This window comes from Carassius carassius, chromosome 17 (assembly GCF_963082965.1).
Source record: "Carassius carassius chromosome 17, fCarCar2.1, whole genome shotgun sequence".
Taxonomy (NCBI): domain Eukaryota; kingdom Metazoa; phylum Chordata; class Actinopteri; order Cypriniformes; family Cyprinidae; genus Carassius; species Carassius carassius.
Genome location: NC_081771.1, coordinates 2,312,335 through 2,327,426, shown reverse-complemented (window position 1 = coordinate 2,327,426; position 15,092 = coordinate 2,312,335). Strand labels below are relative to the sequence as shown.

The 15,092-nt window shown below is 41.9% G+C and overlaps 1 protein-coding gene across 2 annotated transcripts in view; it reads right to left on the bottom strand.

The window, feature by feature from the left end:
- slc12a5a (solute carrier family 12 member 5a) overlaps positions 1-15,092 on the bottom strand; it is a 135,433-nt gene that overhangs the window by 38,262 nt on the left and 82,079 nt on the right. For both annotated transcript variants that reach the window (XM_059570385.1, XM_059570384.1), the window contains exons 2-3: positions 13,678-13,772; positions 12,109-12,240 (exon numbers count right to left, since the gene is read on the bottom strand). In XM_059570385.1, the coding sequence (XP_059426368.1) occupies positions 12,109-12,240; positions 13,678-13,772 (227 nt within the window). The remainder of the gene's footprint in view (positions 1-12,108; positions 12,241-13,677; positions 13,773-15,092) is intronic.

The window sequence follows — 15,092 nt, the reverse complement described above, 5'->3', positions numbered from 1 at the left end:
TGTTTTATTACAGCTTAATTTCAATTAATAAATGATTTTTAATTGCAATAGCAAAACCCTAGCATTATGGAGGCATGTTTATATATTAAGTATATATTAAGCTCTATTTCAAGTAACAAAAATTATTTAAAGTAGTTTTAGTTAACAACACTGCTAGCAAACACCCTGAATAAGCAAGTTTTGCATAGTGTTGCATAGTTTTGCATATTCATATCTGTGACCCTGGAGCACAAAAACAGTCCCAAGTCTCAGGATATATTTGTAGCAATAGTCAACAAAACATTGTATGGGTCAGAATTATTGGTTTTTCTTTTATGTCAAAAATCATTAGAATATTAAGTAAAGATCATGTTCCATGAAGATATTTAGCAAATGTTCTACTGTAAACATATCAAAACTTAATTTAAGATAAGTAATATGGCTATGGCTAAGCGACATTTGAAAACGACAACTTTAAAGGTGATTTTCTCAGTTTTTAGATTTTTTTGCACCCTCAGTTTCCAGATGTTCAAATCGTTGTATCTGAACTAAATATTGTCTGATCCTAATAAACCATACATTAATGGAAAGCCATTTAATCAGCTTTCAAATAATGCATTAATCTCAGTTTCAAAAACTTTACCCTTATGACTGGTTTTGGGGTCCACGGTCACATATGCTATTTACATTATCAACAGAATATTTACATGTTACTCCAAGTTACTTTAAAGAATACCATGATATTGCCACAGTACTTTATTTGTACGAGATGTCTGTCTGGGATATTTCCGTATCTGGGAGGCTCAGGGTGTCATTTAGTTAAAAGTGTGGTGTCGACATCATGCGGGCTGAAATGAGTTTTCATTATGGAAACTTCGGTGGCGTGTGGAGCGAGTGTGAACGTCTGAATCAACAGCGTTTGGCAGAGGTCACTCTTCAGCAGCCAGAAGACTCAATCAGACTCGAGCTGGAGCAGGTGCATAATCAAACCTCATTCATCCCGAGTGTGTGTGTGTTTATGATTTCCCACAGGCTGCTTCCAGCCGGTGAGATTCTCAGGTAAAGGCAGCGGAGAGCAGATGCCCAGCGGCCTCCTGGGATGGCCGTCGGAGGACCCTGACTGTGAGCCTCAGGTGTCTCGATCCCACTGCGGATATTGACAGCTGCTCTGGCTATAAAAGTGCCACGGACAACACCACCTGCCCAGCTGCAGCGACAACATGTGAAACCAGTAGATAATGGATTCCTCTTTAGGAATGACAGAGCAGTTTTCAACAACTGATCTCTGAAAGTCTGAAAAGTGGCCGATTTTAAAGAGACAGTGCACAAAAAATCTGTCCTGGCATTATTTACTCATAACCACCATTACTCACTTTTTAAGTGGCCAAATTGAAAAGCTCTGTTTGATGTTGGGATGCATCTGTTTGATTTTTATGCTGGTCTGCCTGAGCGGTCTGAAAGCGCTAGTCAATGTCAAAATGATTGAGATGACCAATCAAATCAAAGTAGGCGGGATTTACTGTTCAAAGAAGCAGAGAGCAAATTCCAGCCCAAAGTTTAAATGTTAACGTTGAAAGAGAGCGTAGTAAAATTAAAGTAGCTAAACATTTAATATTTAACAACTGTTTTAAGATTGAAATGTTAAACTACCAACAGTAATATCCAGATTACTCAACTATCTTTCTCAAATATGGCCATTTTGAAATTAAAATTAGGTATCTTTTATGTAATTCATATAATTCCTAACTGAAAGGTTTTGCACTTTCGACATATTAGGCATGCAAATAAAAGTGCATGTGTGCATATTATAAAATATTATTTGCAAATGGCTAAAAATGATTACATCCCAACTAGAACTACACCTAGAATTCCTTACTATTTCTTCATGTTTAATAAAAAAAAATGTATTGAGTCTCTAACTCTAAATTATCCATACAGTAGTTAAGACATGGCATGCATTTACATTTACTGGATCACAATAAGCCCTAAAATAAGCATTAAAAAAAAATCGTAACAACAAAAATAAACAAACATATGGTTCAAAGATTATTTTTATTTTTAAAAGGAGTCACCAAAATTTGATTAAAAATACATAAAAACAATAATATTTAGATTTTACGATTCAAGTAAACTGTTCCCTTTCGAAAGGGAACTCTACACTACGTCAGAATGACGCTTTGGGGAACGCCTCAGGCGTGACAGGTGTCTGAAATCACTATCAAATCACGGCAATCATAATGACCGGCGACAGCCCGTGAATCATTAATGTGAATGATTAACGTGCGACCTGCAAGTATAAAAGGGAGCCTTGCAAACATGACAAACATCTTTTCGTCTTCAGGGACTGTCTGTTTGATATCGCTGGAAAAGTCGGCAAAAAAAAAAAAAAAAAATGAAACGCACGGAGAAGGCTGAAAGCTTCAGGAAGTGTGCGGATCCGTGCCCAAGGTATTTGACGCCGGGTGATTCACACGAACTGTGCGTTCTCTGTCTGGGCAAAGAGCATGCACAGGCGGCTCTTGAGGGAGCTGTCTGTGCAAACTGTGAGCGTTTTGCTTTGAAAACGCTCCGCTCTCGTCTAGCCTTCTTCTCGAGTGAGGAGGGCTCACCATCTGTACCTCGTGGCTCAGGTCCCGTTCGCGCTGAGGCAGAGCGGCGACTCGCGTCATGGGGTTCCCAGAGGGATCTCGCCGATCGTCTTGAGAGGGGTGTTAACCTCTCAGATGATTCGGCGGATGACGAGGGTGAGTTGCAGGTGGATGACGAAGAGGATTTTTCTCCTACTGTTCCTGCAACAGATGCTCTTCAGGACGGGCAGGTGATGGATGAGGAGGAGGTCATTCAGGTGGACCCTGAACCCTCTCAGCCACCCTGCCCCGTATATGCTGAGCTGCTGGATGTAATGGAACGCGCCACTGACAGGTTGCAACTGCCATGGCGGCGCGTTAGGGGAGAAGTTGTTCGTGGCAGGCTGGACGATCGATTTCTCCCCGGCCATAGACCACCAGCTCAGGCGAGCCTTCCATTTCTTCCTGATCTCCATACTGAGATCGAGAGGGCATGGAAGAACCCATACTCTGCTCGGATCCACCGACATCAGCGGGCTAGTTTCGCTGATGTTAAGGGGATCGGCGAGTATGGGTATGTGTCGATGCCGCCCATTGACGAGACGTTTGCGAACCATCTCGTGTCTGGGCGGGCGTCGACACTGAGTGCTCCAGCCCTGCCATCCAAACCGCTCAAGACCACAGCGCGTTTGAATGGCAGAGCATACACGGCAGCGGGTCAGGCCGGTGCTGCCCTGCACACTATGGCGGTGTTGCAGGCGTACCAGGCCGACCTGCTGGGGGATCTCGACCAGGGGGCAGGGCTGTCCCCTGAGGCGGTGGCTGAGCTGCGCCGCACCACAGATCTTGCTCTCCGGGCCACTAAACAGACTGCCGCTTCGATCGGTCGATCGATGGCGGCAATGGTGGCCACGGAGAGGCATCTGTGGTTGAACCTGGCTGGCATCGGGGAGAAAGAGAAGGCCTTTCTCCTTGATGCACCGGTTTCGCCCTCTGAACTTTTTGGCACCTCCGTGGAGGCGGTGGTTGGAAAGTTCAGGGAGGCGAAGGCGCGCTCAGCGGCGTTTAAGACCTGTATACCGCTGAGATCCGGATCCGAGCCCAGACAGGCGGGAGAGCCTGGCCCTTCACGACCTGAGGGCCGTAGACAGGGCCAGAGAGCTAGTGTCGCCTCTCGTGCACCCCCTCCATGTAGGAGCAGGTCACAGAGGAGGCGTGACTCCCGCAGGAAAAAGAAGGATCTGAGGGAGGTGATCCAGTACAAACGATCACAGTGTTAGTGATGGATCATCTCCTGGAGGGCTGTTACTATCCTAGCCCTCTCCTCTTTTTCCCGACTCCCCAGGCGTTTCTTACACCAGGCCTGGGGCTGGGTCTAGGATGAGAACAAGGTTCTGATGGCCCGCCTCGGCTTGGTTGGTGAGAGCGCCTCTTTCAGGCATGTAAAGTGATGGCCCCCAGGTTCATAGAGAACTCTCTGGCGAGTCTTCACTCTGCACGCCGCAGGTGAACTGGTTGGTTTTTAATATAATTTCTGTGTGTATACTAACACTGATTTGTATTTCTCTACAGACCTTGTTCCCTGTATAGACCTAGGGAGTCATTCTTAGAGGAGCAATGAGGTAAGGTATTGGAACTTCAGGGCCCTGAAGCCCCCCCCCAGCTTGTGGCTAGAACGATTTAGGGAGAAGCTCAAAAAAAAAAAAGATTTGACTCCCGTGTGAGTAGGTGATGGCCTTCCTGTCATGACATTTTTATGCGTGGTGGGCCACCACTCATTTCTATGTTAGCCTCAGGGCTTTAAGCCGCCTAGGGGTAGAGTAGTTGGTCTTCCTAAAAAAAAAAAACTTTTTTACTTTAGGTTTAGACTGACGCTGGCGCTTCAGATAGATCTTATGTCCTACCTTTCGGTTTGTGACATTGGTATCCTGAGTACTTCGCTCCCCGGCAGTAGGTTGAGTGTTTCACAGCCTCTCAATCAAGTAGGCTGTGGCTCCTCCGAGCCCTCAGGTAGATCTATGCTTGTAGGTCGGCCCTAACCCGGGCCGCCTCTGTAGCTGGCCTAGGCTATGTTTGGGATGTTGGAGGCGTTTTGCTAAGTATAGCTGCCGCATTTTATTATGTGTAGGCTTCCTCCCCGAGATTTCAGCCTCCTCCCTTAAATGGGAGTTGTTGGCCAAAGCCCGCCCCTTTCACTGCATTCAGGGGTGATAGAGTAATGCAGGGTGGTAGTTGAGGTATGATCCTTCAGGCGGGTCAGGCTGTCTTTCGCTCTGCGATGTGATAGTTTGCCAGACCCTGCCGAACAGAGCTACTTGTTTTTAGGCCTCTAGAGCTGGCTCCACTCAGCCCGTTGAGCTGAACCGCTCAGACGATGGGTGAAAGTTGGTTGGCTTGCAAGCAAGCTCCGCTCCCCCAGGCTGGGCACAGGACAAATCCCTGTCACCCTTTGGAGCCACTTGCAGGCCCGCTCCCTGTCTAACATTTCAGGGGCATATGGTGTTACTCCCCCGCTAACGCAGGGTAGTTTTGAGTAATCCATTCTCAGCTCTGTATTATCTACCTCACACCATGATGGCTCCGGTTGAGCAGGGAGTTCTAACTACATTTCATTCCGGTATTTGAACTCCGCTCCCTTGAAGCCAGAGCATTGCCATGAGCTGATGCCCTTGCATTTAGTAGGTAGGCCCTTAAAATGGGGCCTCCACTAGGCAGAGTGGCGTATGTTGTACTCCCCTGCTATGAGGGTATTGCTTTTTGCTGAGTACACTGCCTTTGGCAATGTGATTAGGTACCAGGATGCTGTAAGCGCTGTAGTAACAGTTTTTCTGCCTTGAAGGCTGCACAGTTAGGTAGTAGGCCCCAGCAGGCCTCCTTGACTGGGTAACCCCTAAGATAGGGCTCCTAGGCCAGCTCACCTTTGGTGGTTGGCCCTGGTAGTTTGGGCAGAAGACTCACTACCGAGTAGTAGGTCTTAACAGGCCTCCTCGGAGGTGGGTCACAACATTGTGGAGCATACACTAGGTCAAAACTTTAGGAAAGTTTTTTATTAGTATGGTTCCAGCAGTGTTCATTAAAGTAGCAGAAAGACTCGCTATCAGCTAGTAGGCTCGACCGGGCCTCCCTGTTAGGCGAGTCCCCAGCAGCAGTACACATCCAGCTGATTAGACCGTTTCAGGAAGTAGGCCTCTTCAGGCCTCCCTGAAGATGGGCTCCCACATTTTTTGTGGAGATCAGGTAGTAGGCTTTACTAGGCCTCCCTGAGGGCTGAATCCCTCATACTGTGGTACTAAGTGGCCCTGAGGTTGAACTATCAGGTAGTAGGCCTCATAAGGCCTCCCTGAAGGCAAAGCCCCATAGACAGTCAACTGGACTGCCAGTCTGGCCCACTGTCAGCTGTGGTTTTCAGGTAGTAGGCCTCTCCAGGCCTCCCTGAAAGTAAGCTCCTTCATGTCATGGTTCTCTGGTAGTAGGCCTCACCAGGCCTCCCTGGAGTTGAGTTCCAACATACTTTGAGTTTCCACTTAATGTGGTTTTTCTGGTAATGGGTAGTAGGCCTCTCTAGGCCTCTCTGTAAGCGAACTCCTATGTACTGTGGTAGGCTTCACTAGGCCTCCCTTAAGTTGAGCTCCCAGGTTTTGTGGTTGTCATGTAGTAGGCCTCTCCAGGCCTCTCTGTAAGTGAACTCCCATGCGCTGTGGTTATCAGGTAGTAGGCCTCACTAGGCCTCCCTGAAGTTGAGCTCCCACATACTGTGGTTATCATGTAGTAGGCCTCTCCAGGCCTCCTTGGAAGGTTAGCTCCCACTTACTGTGTGTTCCACTGAGCATGGTTTTTCAGGTAGTAGGCCTCTCCAGGCCTCTCTGAAAGTGAGCTCTCACGTTTTATGGTTATCAGATAGTAGGCTGCACCAGGCCTCTCTGATGGTGAGCTCCCACATACTGTGGTTGTCAGGTAGTAGGCCTCTCCAGGTCTCCCTGAGTAGTTTCACAGTGGTGCTGGGTTTTGTAAGCTAGTGGCCGCTTACTTTCAGTTTAGCAGACCTTATCAGGCAGCTACCAAAGGTGAGCTTGCGCCCTGGCTCGACTCAAGTTTTTATTCTCTGCTACGGGTTCCCTCCTGGAACCTCTTTATCTTGCTACAGCCTGGTTGCCTACCAGGTAGATCTAATGCTCCCCTCACTGAGGGTCAGTATGAGTATGTGGTCTCCTGAGTCTGATCAGTCGGTCGTAGGCCTCTCATGAGGCCTCCCAGTTAGATCAGTCCTTAGGCCCTCACAGGCCTCCTTAGTGTTTTGAAACACAAACACTGGGTTGATCCGTGGATCGAGTAGAGAAACTCCCCTCGCTGGCAAGGGTTGTAATGCACTATGCTGAGTCATACTCTCCAGGATATCCCGTCTCTGAGATCCGGTCCGAGTGGTTCACTGCCTGCTTCGTAGTCCCTCGGGTTGGATGCCTTCCTAAAGGCAAGTGTCCAGAGGCTCTGTCTTCGGACAGACAGGAAGTGGCCAGACTATAGTGTCTTGTATGGTGACACCAGGTCAGGCCTGCCTGGTGGCATTTCAGGTGGCACGTTCCCCTGAATAGTGACTGGCTGGGGTTCCCTCAGGTTCCCTAGCCACATTCCCTAGAAGGGACCCCTTCTAAGAAGTTGAAGTGTGGTCCTAGGCCCTTGAGCAGGCCCAGGTAGACCTTTCACTAAAACTATGTTTATGGAGGTTTTTCTGTGGTATCATATAGCTTGGGCTATGACCGTAGGGAGTGCTGTCACTGACAGCCCAGTGTGACCTGAGGGTGAGTGGTTCTAGCGTTTCATTTGAATTTGCTAGTTCTGTCAGTTGTCACTGCCGCTTGGCAGGCACTCACCTTAGCATGGTGGCGTTGGTATATCGTTCCCCAAAGCGTCATTCTGACGTAGTGTAGAGTTCCCTTTCGAAAGGGAACGTCTCAGGTTACGACTGTAACCTATGTTCCCTGAGAACAGGGAACGAGACACTACGTCTTCCTGCCATGCCTCGGGGCCTGCCTGCAACAGTCCCTTCAGACGATAGGATGTTTGTCATGTTTGCAAGGCTCCCTTTTATACTTGCAGGTCGCACGTTAATCATTCACGTTAATGATTCACGGGCTGTTGCCGGTCATTATGATTGCCGTGATTTGATAGTGATTTCAGACACCTGTCACGCCTGAGGCGTTCCCCAAAGCGTCATTCTGACGTAGTGTCTCGTTCCCTGTTCTCAGGGAACATAGGTTACAGTCGTAACCTGAGACGTTTTCTTTTGTAATATATTGTAAATTGTAATTTATTTCTGTGATCAAAGCTGACTTTTTTAGCATTATTACTGCCACATTAGTGTCGAATGATGCTTCAGAAATTATATTTTCAAAAATATTCAAATTATCAAAGTTGACAACAGTTGTGCTGCTTCATATTTTTGTGGAAACTGAGATGCATTTTATTTTAAAAATTCTTTGGTAAATATAAAGTAAAAAAATTATTTATTTGAAATAGAATCTTTTGCAACATTATAAATGACTTTACTGTCACTTTCGATCAATTTAATGCATCCTTGCTGAATAAAAGAATGCATTTCTTCCTTACTGTGTTCTTGCTTTCCTCTGGAGGAAACAAACATCAGTGCTCAAGGGCGTGATAGAGTTTCCCTAAAATGTCTATGTCATTAAAGCAGATGTTATTATTCAGAGAGCTGCTATGAACATGCTGACACTTTCTCTCTACAGTAATGAGATTCTTTTGCAATTGGGGAAATGTGTTTAATTGTCATGAAAATAATGTTTCAATTCAAAAACACATAATGGATAAAATATTATTGCCTCAAAACATGATTCTGACATGAATATTTTCATGCTGTATACTTTGCATGCCATCGGGATTGACAAACAAACTATTAATCAACACCAGAGAGGCAGAAGAGCAGAGGAGAAAAGCAAGCAGCTTGTAATAGTCTTCTCTTGCTTGGCTGCCCAAACAGGAGCTGACAGTGCTAATGTGACTTATTTCAGACGGGGTGAATTATTAAAAACCACAGCAATGGCAGGGGAAGGAAAAGGGCAGCGGATATCACTGTCAGCTCAACACGGATTACTGTGTGTACGCCAGCATGTTCAGAAATTGCACAAATAACTGCTCTGTGCCCCCGTCTCTAAGAGCTTGACATGAATTAGCATTTTTCCTCAGACTCTGTGTGTGTGTTCATGTAGCGAGTGTTGGCTTTTGGTCCACAGAGAGCATATGGCAACTCTAGCGACCACATGTCACCGCCTGGAACATCTGATAACCTCTCATTATGAGGCAAAAACTACTTCATAGCTCATCTTACATCATCCTTCAGGAGAAAAATTACATTTTTATGCATGCAACCAGCGTACATCAAAGCAGAAAGACATAGAAAGACAAAGAAATATTAGCTTCTAACCAATTATCAACTCAAGCAGTTGCAACAACACAACATTATTAGTCAATTGTGCCATTTTTACACCACAGCTGAACTGCAAACATTACTAGATTTTTACACCGACTGAAAGAAATGGTGCAGGATTTCACTTAGAAATCATTAGTAAATTTCACAAAAAAAGGCTTAAACATGAATTTTTAAAGTTGAAAAACTGAAATAGTGTTTTCATATAAAATGCACTCCAATAATCTTTATTTACAACTTTGAAAAATGCAAATGTAAAACATTTTTATTTGTTATTTTTTTTGCCTGGAAAAGTAAGAACAAACCTCTCTTCAGCATTATTTGATCAAATCATGTCTGTACCACAAACAGCGGTTGCACAAAAGGTGTAAATATACAATGTTATGAATTTGTTCAGATCTGTAGTGCAAGTATGTGCACTAGTAATAGTGATTTTTAACTTGATATTTTGCCTAAAAACAGTGTTACATGCTAAAGCTGAAAAAAAACCAACAAAAAAAACAAGTGATGCCAAAGACACTCATCTGATGCATTTCAGCATAGATCAGCAATTTGAAAATTGTACCAATGCCCAAAGTTAATCATTTTGCATGTTTAGTACTTGAACAGTAAATAGTAAACAGTAAAAATTAGCAAAGTACACATCTAGTATAAACTACTTTTCAAAAGTTTGGGGTCTGTAAGATGTATTTAATGTTTTTGGAAGAAAAGTCTCTTATGTTCACCAAGGCTGTTTTAATTTAATGAAAAATATAATACAATCAGTAATATTGTGATATAATGTCACAATTTAAAAAACTGTCTTCAATTTGAATATATTGTAAAATGTCATTTATTTCTATAATCAAAGAAATGATTTGCTGCTCAACAAACATTTCTGATTATTTTCAATGTTAGTTGAACTGCTAAATATTTTTGTGGAAACCATGATACGTTTTATTTTTTCATGATTCTTTGATGACTAGAAAGTTCAAAAGAACAATTTATTTGAAATACATCTTTTGTAACATTATAGAAGTCTTTATGGTAACTTTTGAACAATTTAATGCATCTTTGCACAATAGAATAAAAATCTGACCCCAAACATTTGAATAGTTTTGATATGACTTCTGTGCCATTTTTTTGCAATCTAAAGATGTCTTTAGAATGAGAGTCAGAGTTCTAGTCATCTGTTGAGCTCGGCTGAATCCTGGCGGTGTGATTGCTAATGAACGGACCCCTGGCATAGAGCATGCATGTGGTTACGTGAGTACATTTGCTGTTGGAGATGAACGGATTGACTCTCTCAAAATGGAGTCTGATTGGAGAGCAGATGCTTTGCAAGACGAGTTAATTAAGTTGAAGTCGCAGTGTGAAACAAGAGGAAGATTATCGCTCTCCTCGATCGTGTTGAGAGCACGAATCCAATTCCATCTCGGTTCTCTATTTTACTCCTGTTTTTCTCTCACTTGCTCTCCCTGTACAGCTGAGGGCTGATGTACTATATGACAGGGTTTCATCTTCACTAGGGTTTTGGTAATTTAGGCTGCTTGAGTAGGGAAGACCAGAGGGGAATTATAATAGGAGCTAGTTAAACACACGCTAGATGTCATGCACATGCTCAATAGAGACTCTCCTTGAAAAAGACTAACTGAATCAGAGTTGTAAACTAAAACTATTAAAAATATTTTTTGGTTATTGAAATAAAACTGAAATAATACAAAATATAAGATGAAAAAACGTACAATGTATACTGTGCATATATACTGTATGTAGGGATGGGTATCGAAAACCAGTTCCATTTTGGAACCCGTTCCAATTTTCCAAGAACCGGGTATTCGATAAGACGCGTGAATTTCGATTCTGCTTAACGATTCTTGTGTTCGCATTTCAATTTGAATAAAAATGTAGGAATGGGAAGAATTTGCGCCCTGTTTGTGTGCAGCGCGCATGAAGCGCAGGAGCGTGCACAGAGAGCAGTGGTCGGCGTCCCGCTGCGGGTTCCCGGTTTGTGTCCGTTCTCGGACCATTCCATGTATTTCCACTGTAGAAAAGGTTTTTTTGCATATTTTTAAAATAGTATTTTACAGTTTTTTTCGATTGCTAAACGACAGTGGGCACAACTGGAGCTACATGTGCAAAACTCTAACTACAGTCTGCACTACCAACAGTCATCTGAGCGAAACAGTTCACATCACCTGCAAAACTCATTCCAAGCAACACAACTCTTAACACAAGGGTCAAAACAGACTCAGAGCAGCCAAACACTACACACAATCCTCACTGAGATAACACACACTGTCACCCAGAACACACTGAGAGGAAAAACACTAGCATCAAACACCAATTCAGAAAATACTAACTTTTCATCTTTACAGTTTGAGCAATTTCAATGACTTCATACAAAGTGAGCAGTTTGCTTCAATAGTCTGTAGTAATTTACGGATTTACAGTAATGAGAAAAAAAGGTAGTAACTAAAAGTACATACTGTAATTGGAACAAATTAATTTCAGGGCTAATCCTGAAATTGCAGTCAGCAGTGTTTGAAATCTCTTCTGTTTTGAATGTGTGCTTCACAGTTTTGACAGCAGTGTGTTAGCATTTGAACAAAGTGCTGTAAATCCACAGTGTTGTGCAGGTTGTGGTTAAAGTCATGGGATAAGTGTGTAGAGTTTTGAAAACTGTGTTCAAGCAATGAAAAACGAACTAGAGTTTGGTCCACATGAACTGCTGCTCTGCAGACTGTAGTTAGAGTTTTGCACATGTGACTCCAGTTGTGCTCACTGTCGTTTAGCAACTAAAAAACTGTAATATAAAACACAGAGTTGGAAGCAAATTTGCACACGACAGACTGAGAAACAGACCGGGAAAGGCCAGCGCCATGAGGGAGGTTATGAGGCTGATCGAGGCCATTCTCTAATGAGCACACTATCTCTGGGATGGCGAGGGACCAAGGGAGATCAGGTCACAGTTCAAAAGTGCTGAGAGCTGTCATTTACACACAGGTTTGAGTCACATCTGATATCTTGCTATGTTTATATGCTCTGTCTTGCAGCAGCCAATTAATAAACACCTGTAGCAATTGAGAGCTAGATGAAAACGTGCTGCTTTGAGAGTGTGTCGTAAGCATGTGTGTCTACCTGGACAGGTTTCTTGCGCGAGCCTTCGTTGTTTTCCGCCTCCTCGTGTTCTTTGCTGCCCTGAGGCAGGTTTGAGTAGTTGGCGAGACTGCTGAGAAGAGACGATACCATGGGAATTGTGTCGATTTCCTCCTGAAGAGTAAACACACACACATACAGAACAAATATTGTAAGCAATAGATATTTCAAGTAGCTTGTGAGGAACATCTAAAATGTCATATTTACATGTACTGATTAAAAATGACCAGAGCTGTAGAAAGAGAGAGTTCCGATAACTCTGTTCACTCCAATGGACCAGAATATTACAGCAATGGTGGATCGTGGAGCCACTCAATAGTTCACAGAAGTTAGTGCTAATACTATCAGAGATGAGCAGATGAAACCGCTGTGACAAACTTTTTTAAAAGGTAAGACATTCATAGAATAAAATTTTATATTATCAGCACAGCTAATCAAAATACCTTGTGCATTAAAACATTTCATTATTAGATTATTCCTCACTTAATCCGTAAATTTTCGAGCTTTTATTTATTCTCTTCATGCAGTTTCATCCATTGTGGTGTAATTAAGGCTTTTAAACTTGATTTATGGTGGGGAGTTATTTAATAGACTTGGATTTTTTGCAAAGGATGCTGATGGACCTAAGTGAGGATAAAAAGTTTAAAATAGGCGAGCAGTTTTCATTTCATAATCCTAGGTTAAATTTCCAAAAATCTATTATATACCCAGTGAGCTGTCTGAGGACAATTTTTGCTCAGAGTTTGCTCTTTAATATCTGATGAGACCCTCAGATTATTGAGGTCATTAGCCAAAGTCTTCATTTGTCCAAAGCCCTGTCATTGCTTTTTAAGAGAAACAATAGTGACATAAATGTAAAACAAAATATCAGTCGTGCATCTACCTACAGATGAACATTAACATTTTCTCCTAACATTAAAATTTTAGTTTAAAATGCATATAAATGCATAATTTAGGTCCTATTAACTAATCAGCATTTCAATACATTTTTGGCAGTTGACTTGAATCAATGATGGCCAAACCTCTTCCCCAATCCATCTTAACTAATCATTCATTTAGAATGTATATCTTTGTTTAGTTTATTTTTATTTTTTAAATCAAAATGCTTGTTTTTTTTTAATTAAAAAAATTAAATCTCTGTTTAATTGTGAAAAAAAAAAACACTTTAATAAGTTTACTGTTAGCCCACAGCCTTCAATCATATTAAAGTTTTGGCCCTTTATATTAAAAAGTTTGGGCATGTCTGACTTAATTATATGAATTAACACGAAGCCATAAAAACGGCAGTTTAAAATATTTTTAGATGCAGTACAGCATGTGTTTTACACTTCTTTTGGACTTACATGCTGTTATCATCCACCTGCAGAGTACAATGTCCTGGGGACTTCCTGCCCTTCAAATGCTAATTATCCTTATTAATTACTGTCAGACTCTTTTTTTCCATTAATCACTAAAGTTTGCATGTGTGTGCCTCACTGTCTAGTTCTAATGAGAGTTGAAATGTGCCGCAGTTGCAGGTTTATCATTTAATGTGCATGTGTTTGCGTGTACCTCAAACAGAGCCATGTTCTTGCCGTCATATTGCTGGTTCTTCTCTGGGTCGGTGCTGTTGATGAATGGACTGCTCTCCTTGGGGTTACCATCTCCTGTTAGCAAAAAACACAAATAAATCATCAGCATGACAGCAGACGCCACACAACTCCAGGGGGCTTTAAGAGGAAAAATCTGCCGTGATGATCCCAGCACTTCACATTTTAGGTCATGCATGCATACTAAAAACAGATGCACACTGTGCTCGCTGCATATTGCAGAAATTGAATTCACATATATGCATTTGACAGATGCTTTTATCCAAAGCTACTTGCATTGCATTATAGATTATGTATTCCTTTGGAATCAAACCCATATTGCCAGCACTGTGCTCTAATTATTTTACATGGTTCTTCTACTAAAATAGTAAATATTACTGGTAAGGATACTATTAAAGTGGGCAGCGATGCATATGGTCACACATGTGGAGTGATTGTGATGACCTGTACAGGTGAGATGGTTTAAAACTGCCGGTGTGTTCATTCACCTGGGATCTTGGACAAGAGGGCAGATATTTTTAGTGCCTGGATGACAGGGTTCGAGTGATGATTGGGTCTCTGGACTCCCTCACACCACAGGAGAGGAATTTTAAAGAGGTGCACTGAACACAGGCTGGTTTCAATGGGATCACTAAGAAAAGTCTGAAGTCTTGAACCTCTACGGCCCAATGATCATTTGAAGAAATTTTCTGTATTGATTATTCCCATATGCTTCACATAAAAAGTAACCTGACCATGTGTTTTTTAATTACACTTTGCATTGTCGATTTAAGGGAGTTTAATGGAACTTAATTTGGAAAAGGTACTGGTCATTTTCTGCCTAGACAATATACTGTGAAACTAATTTAAATTTTTATTTATTTATTTTTTATTAAGTTTGACATGCTGAATATGGAAATCACATTTCTTTTTTTGTATCATTTATAGTCCTCATGAAAACGAACAAAATAAAAAAATATGTTGACAAGCTTATGTTTTTACTCATGCATAAAATGTATATGCTAACAAAAACAGGTTAACGTTAATATTTACCAAAATTAGTCATCTAAAACTACCCATACTTGCAATAGCAAAATAAATAAATAAATAAATAAATAATAATAATTATATATATATATATATATATAAACATGCATAATTCATACAAAAAACGTATCTGTTCTAAATCAGTGTTTCATAATTAATGACAAAAGTTCTCAAATTTGCCTGATCTAAATATTTACCAAAATATTGATACAATGTAAAGATTTTTAGTAATATTTAGCACCACAGAATTACAGAAGAACCTTTAAAATTTTTAAGTGAAACAAATTTACATTATTTTATGCATTTTTCTACAGATCTTTTCTTACAGTGTATCTGTCTGTCTATCATTCT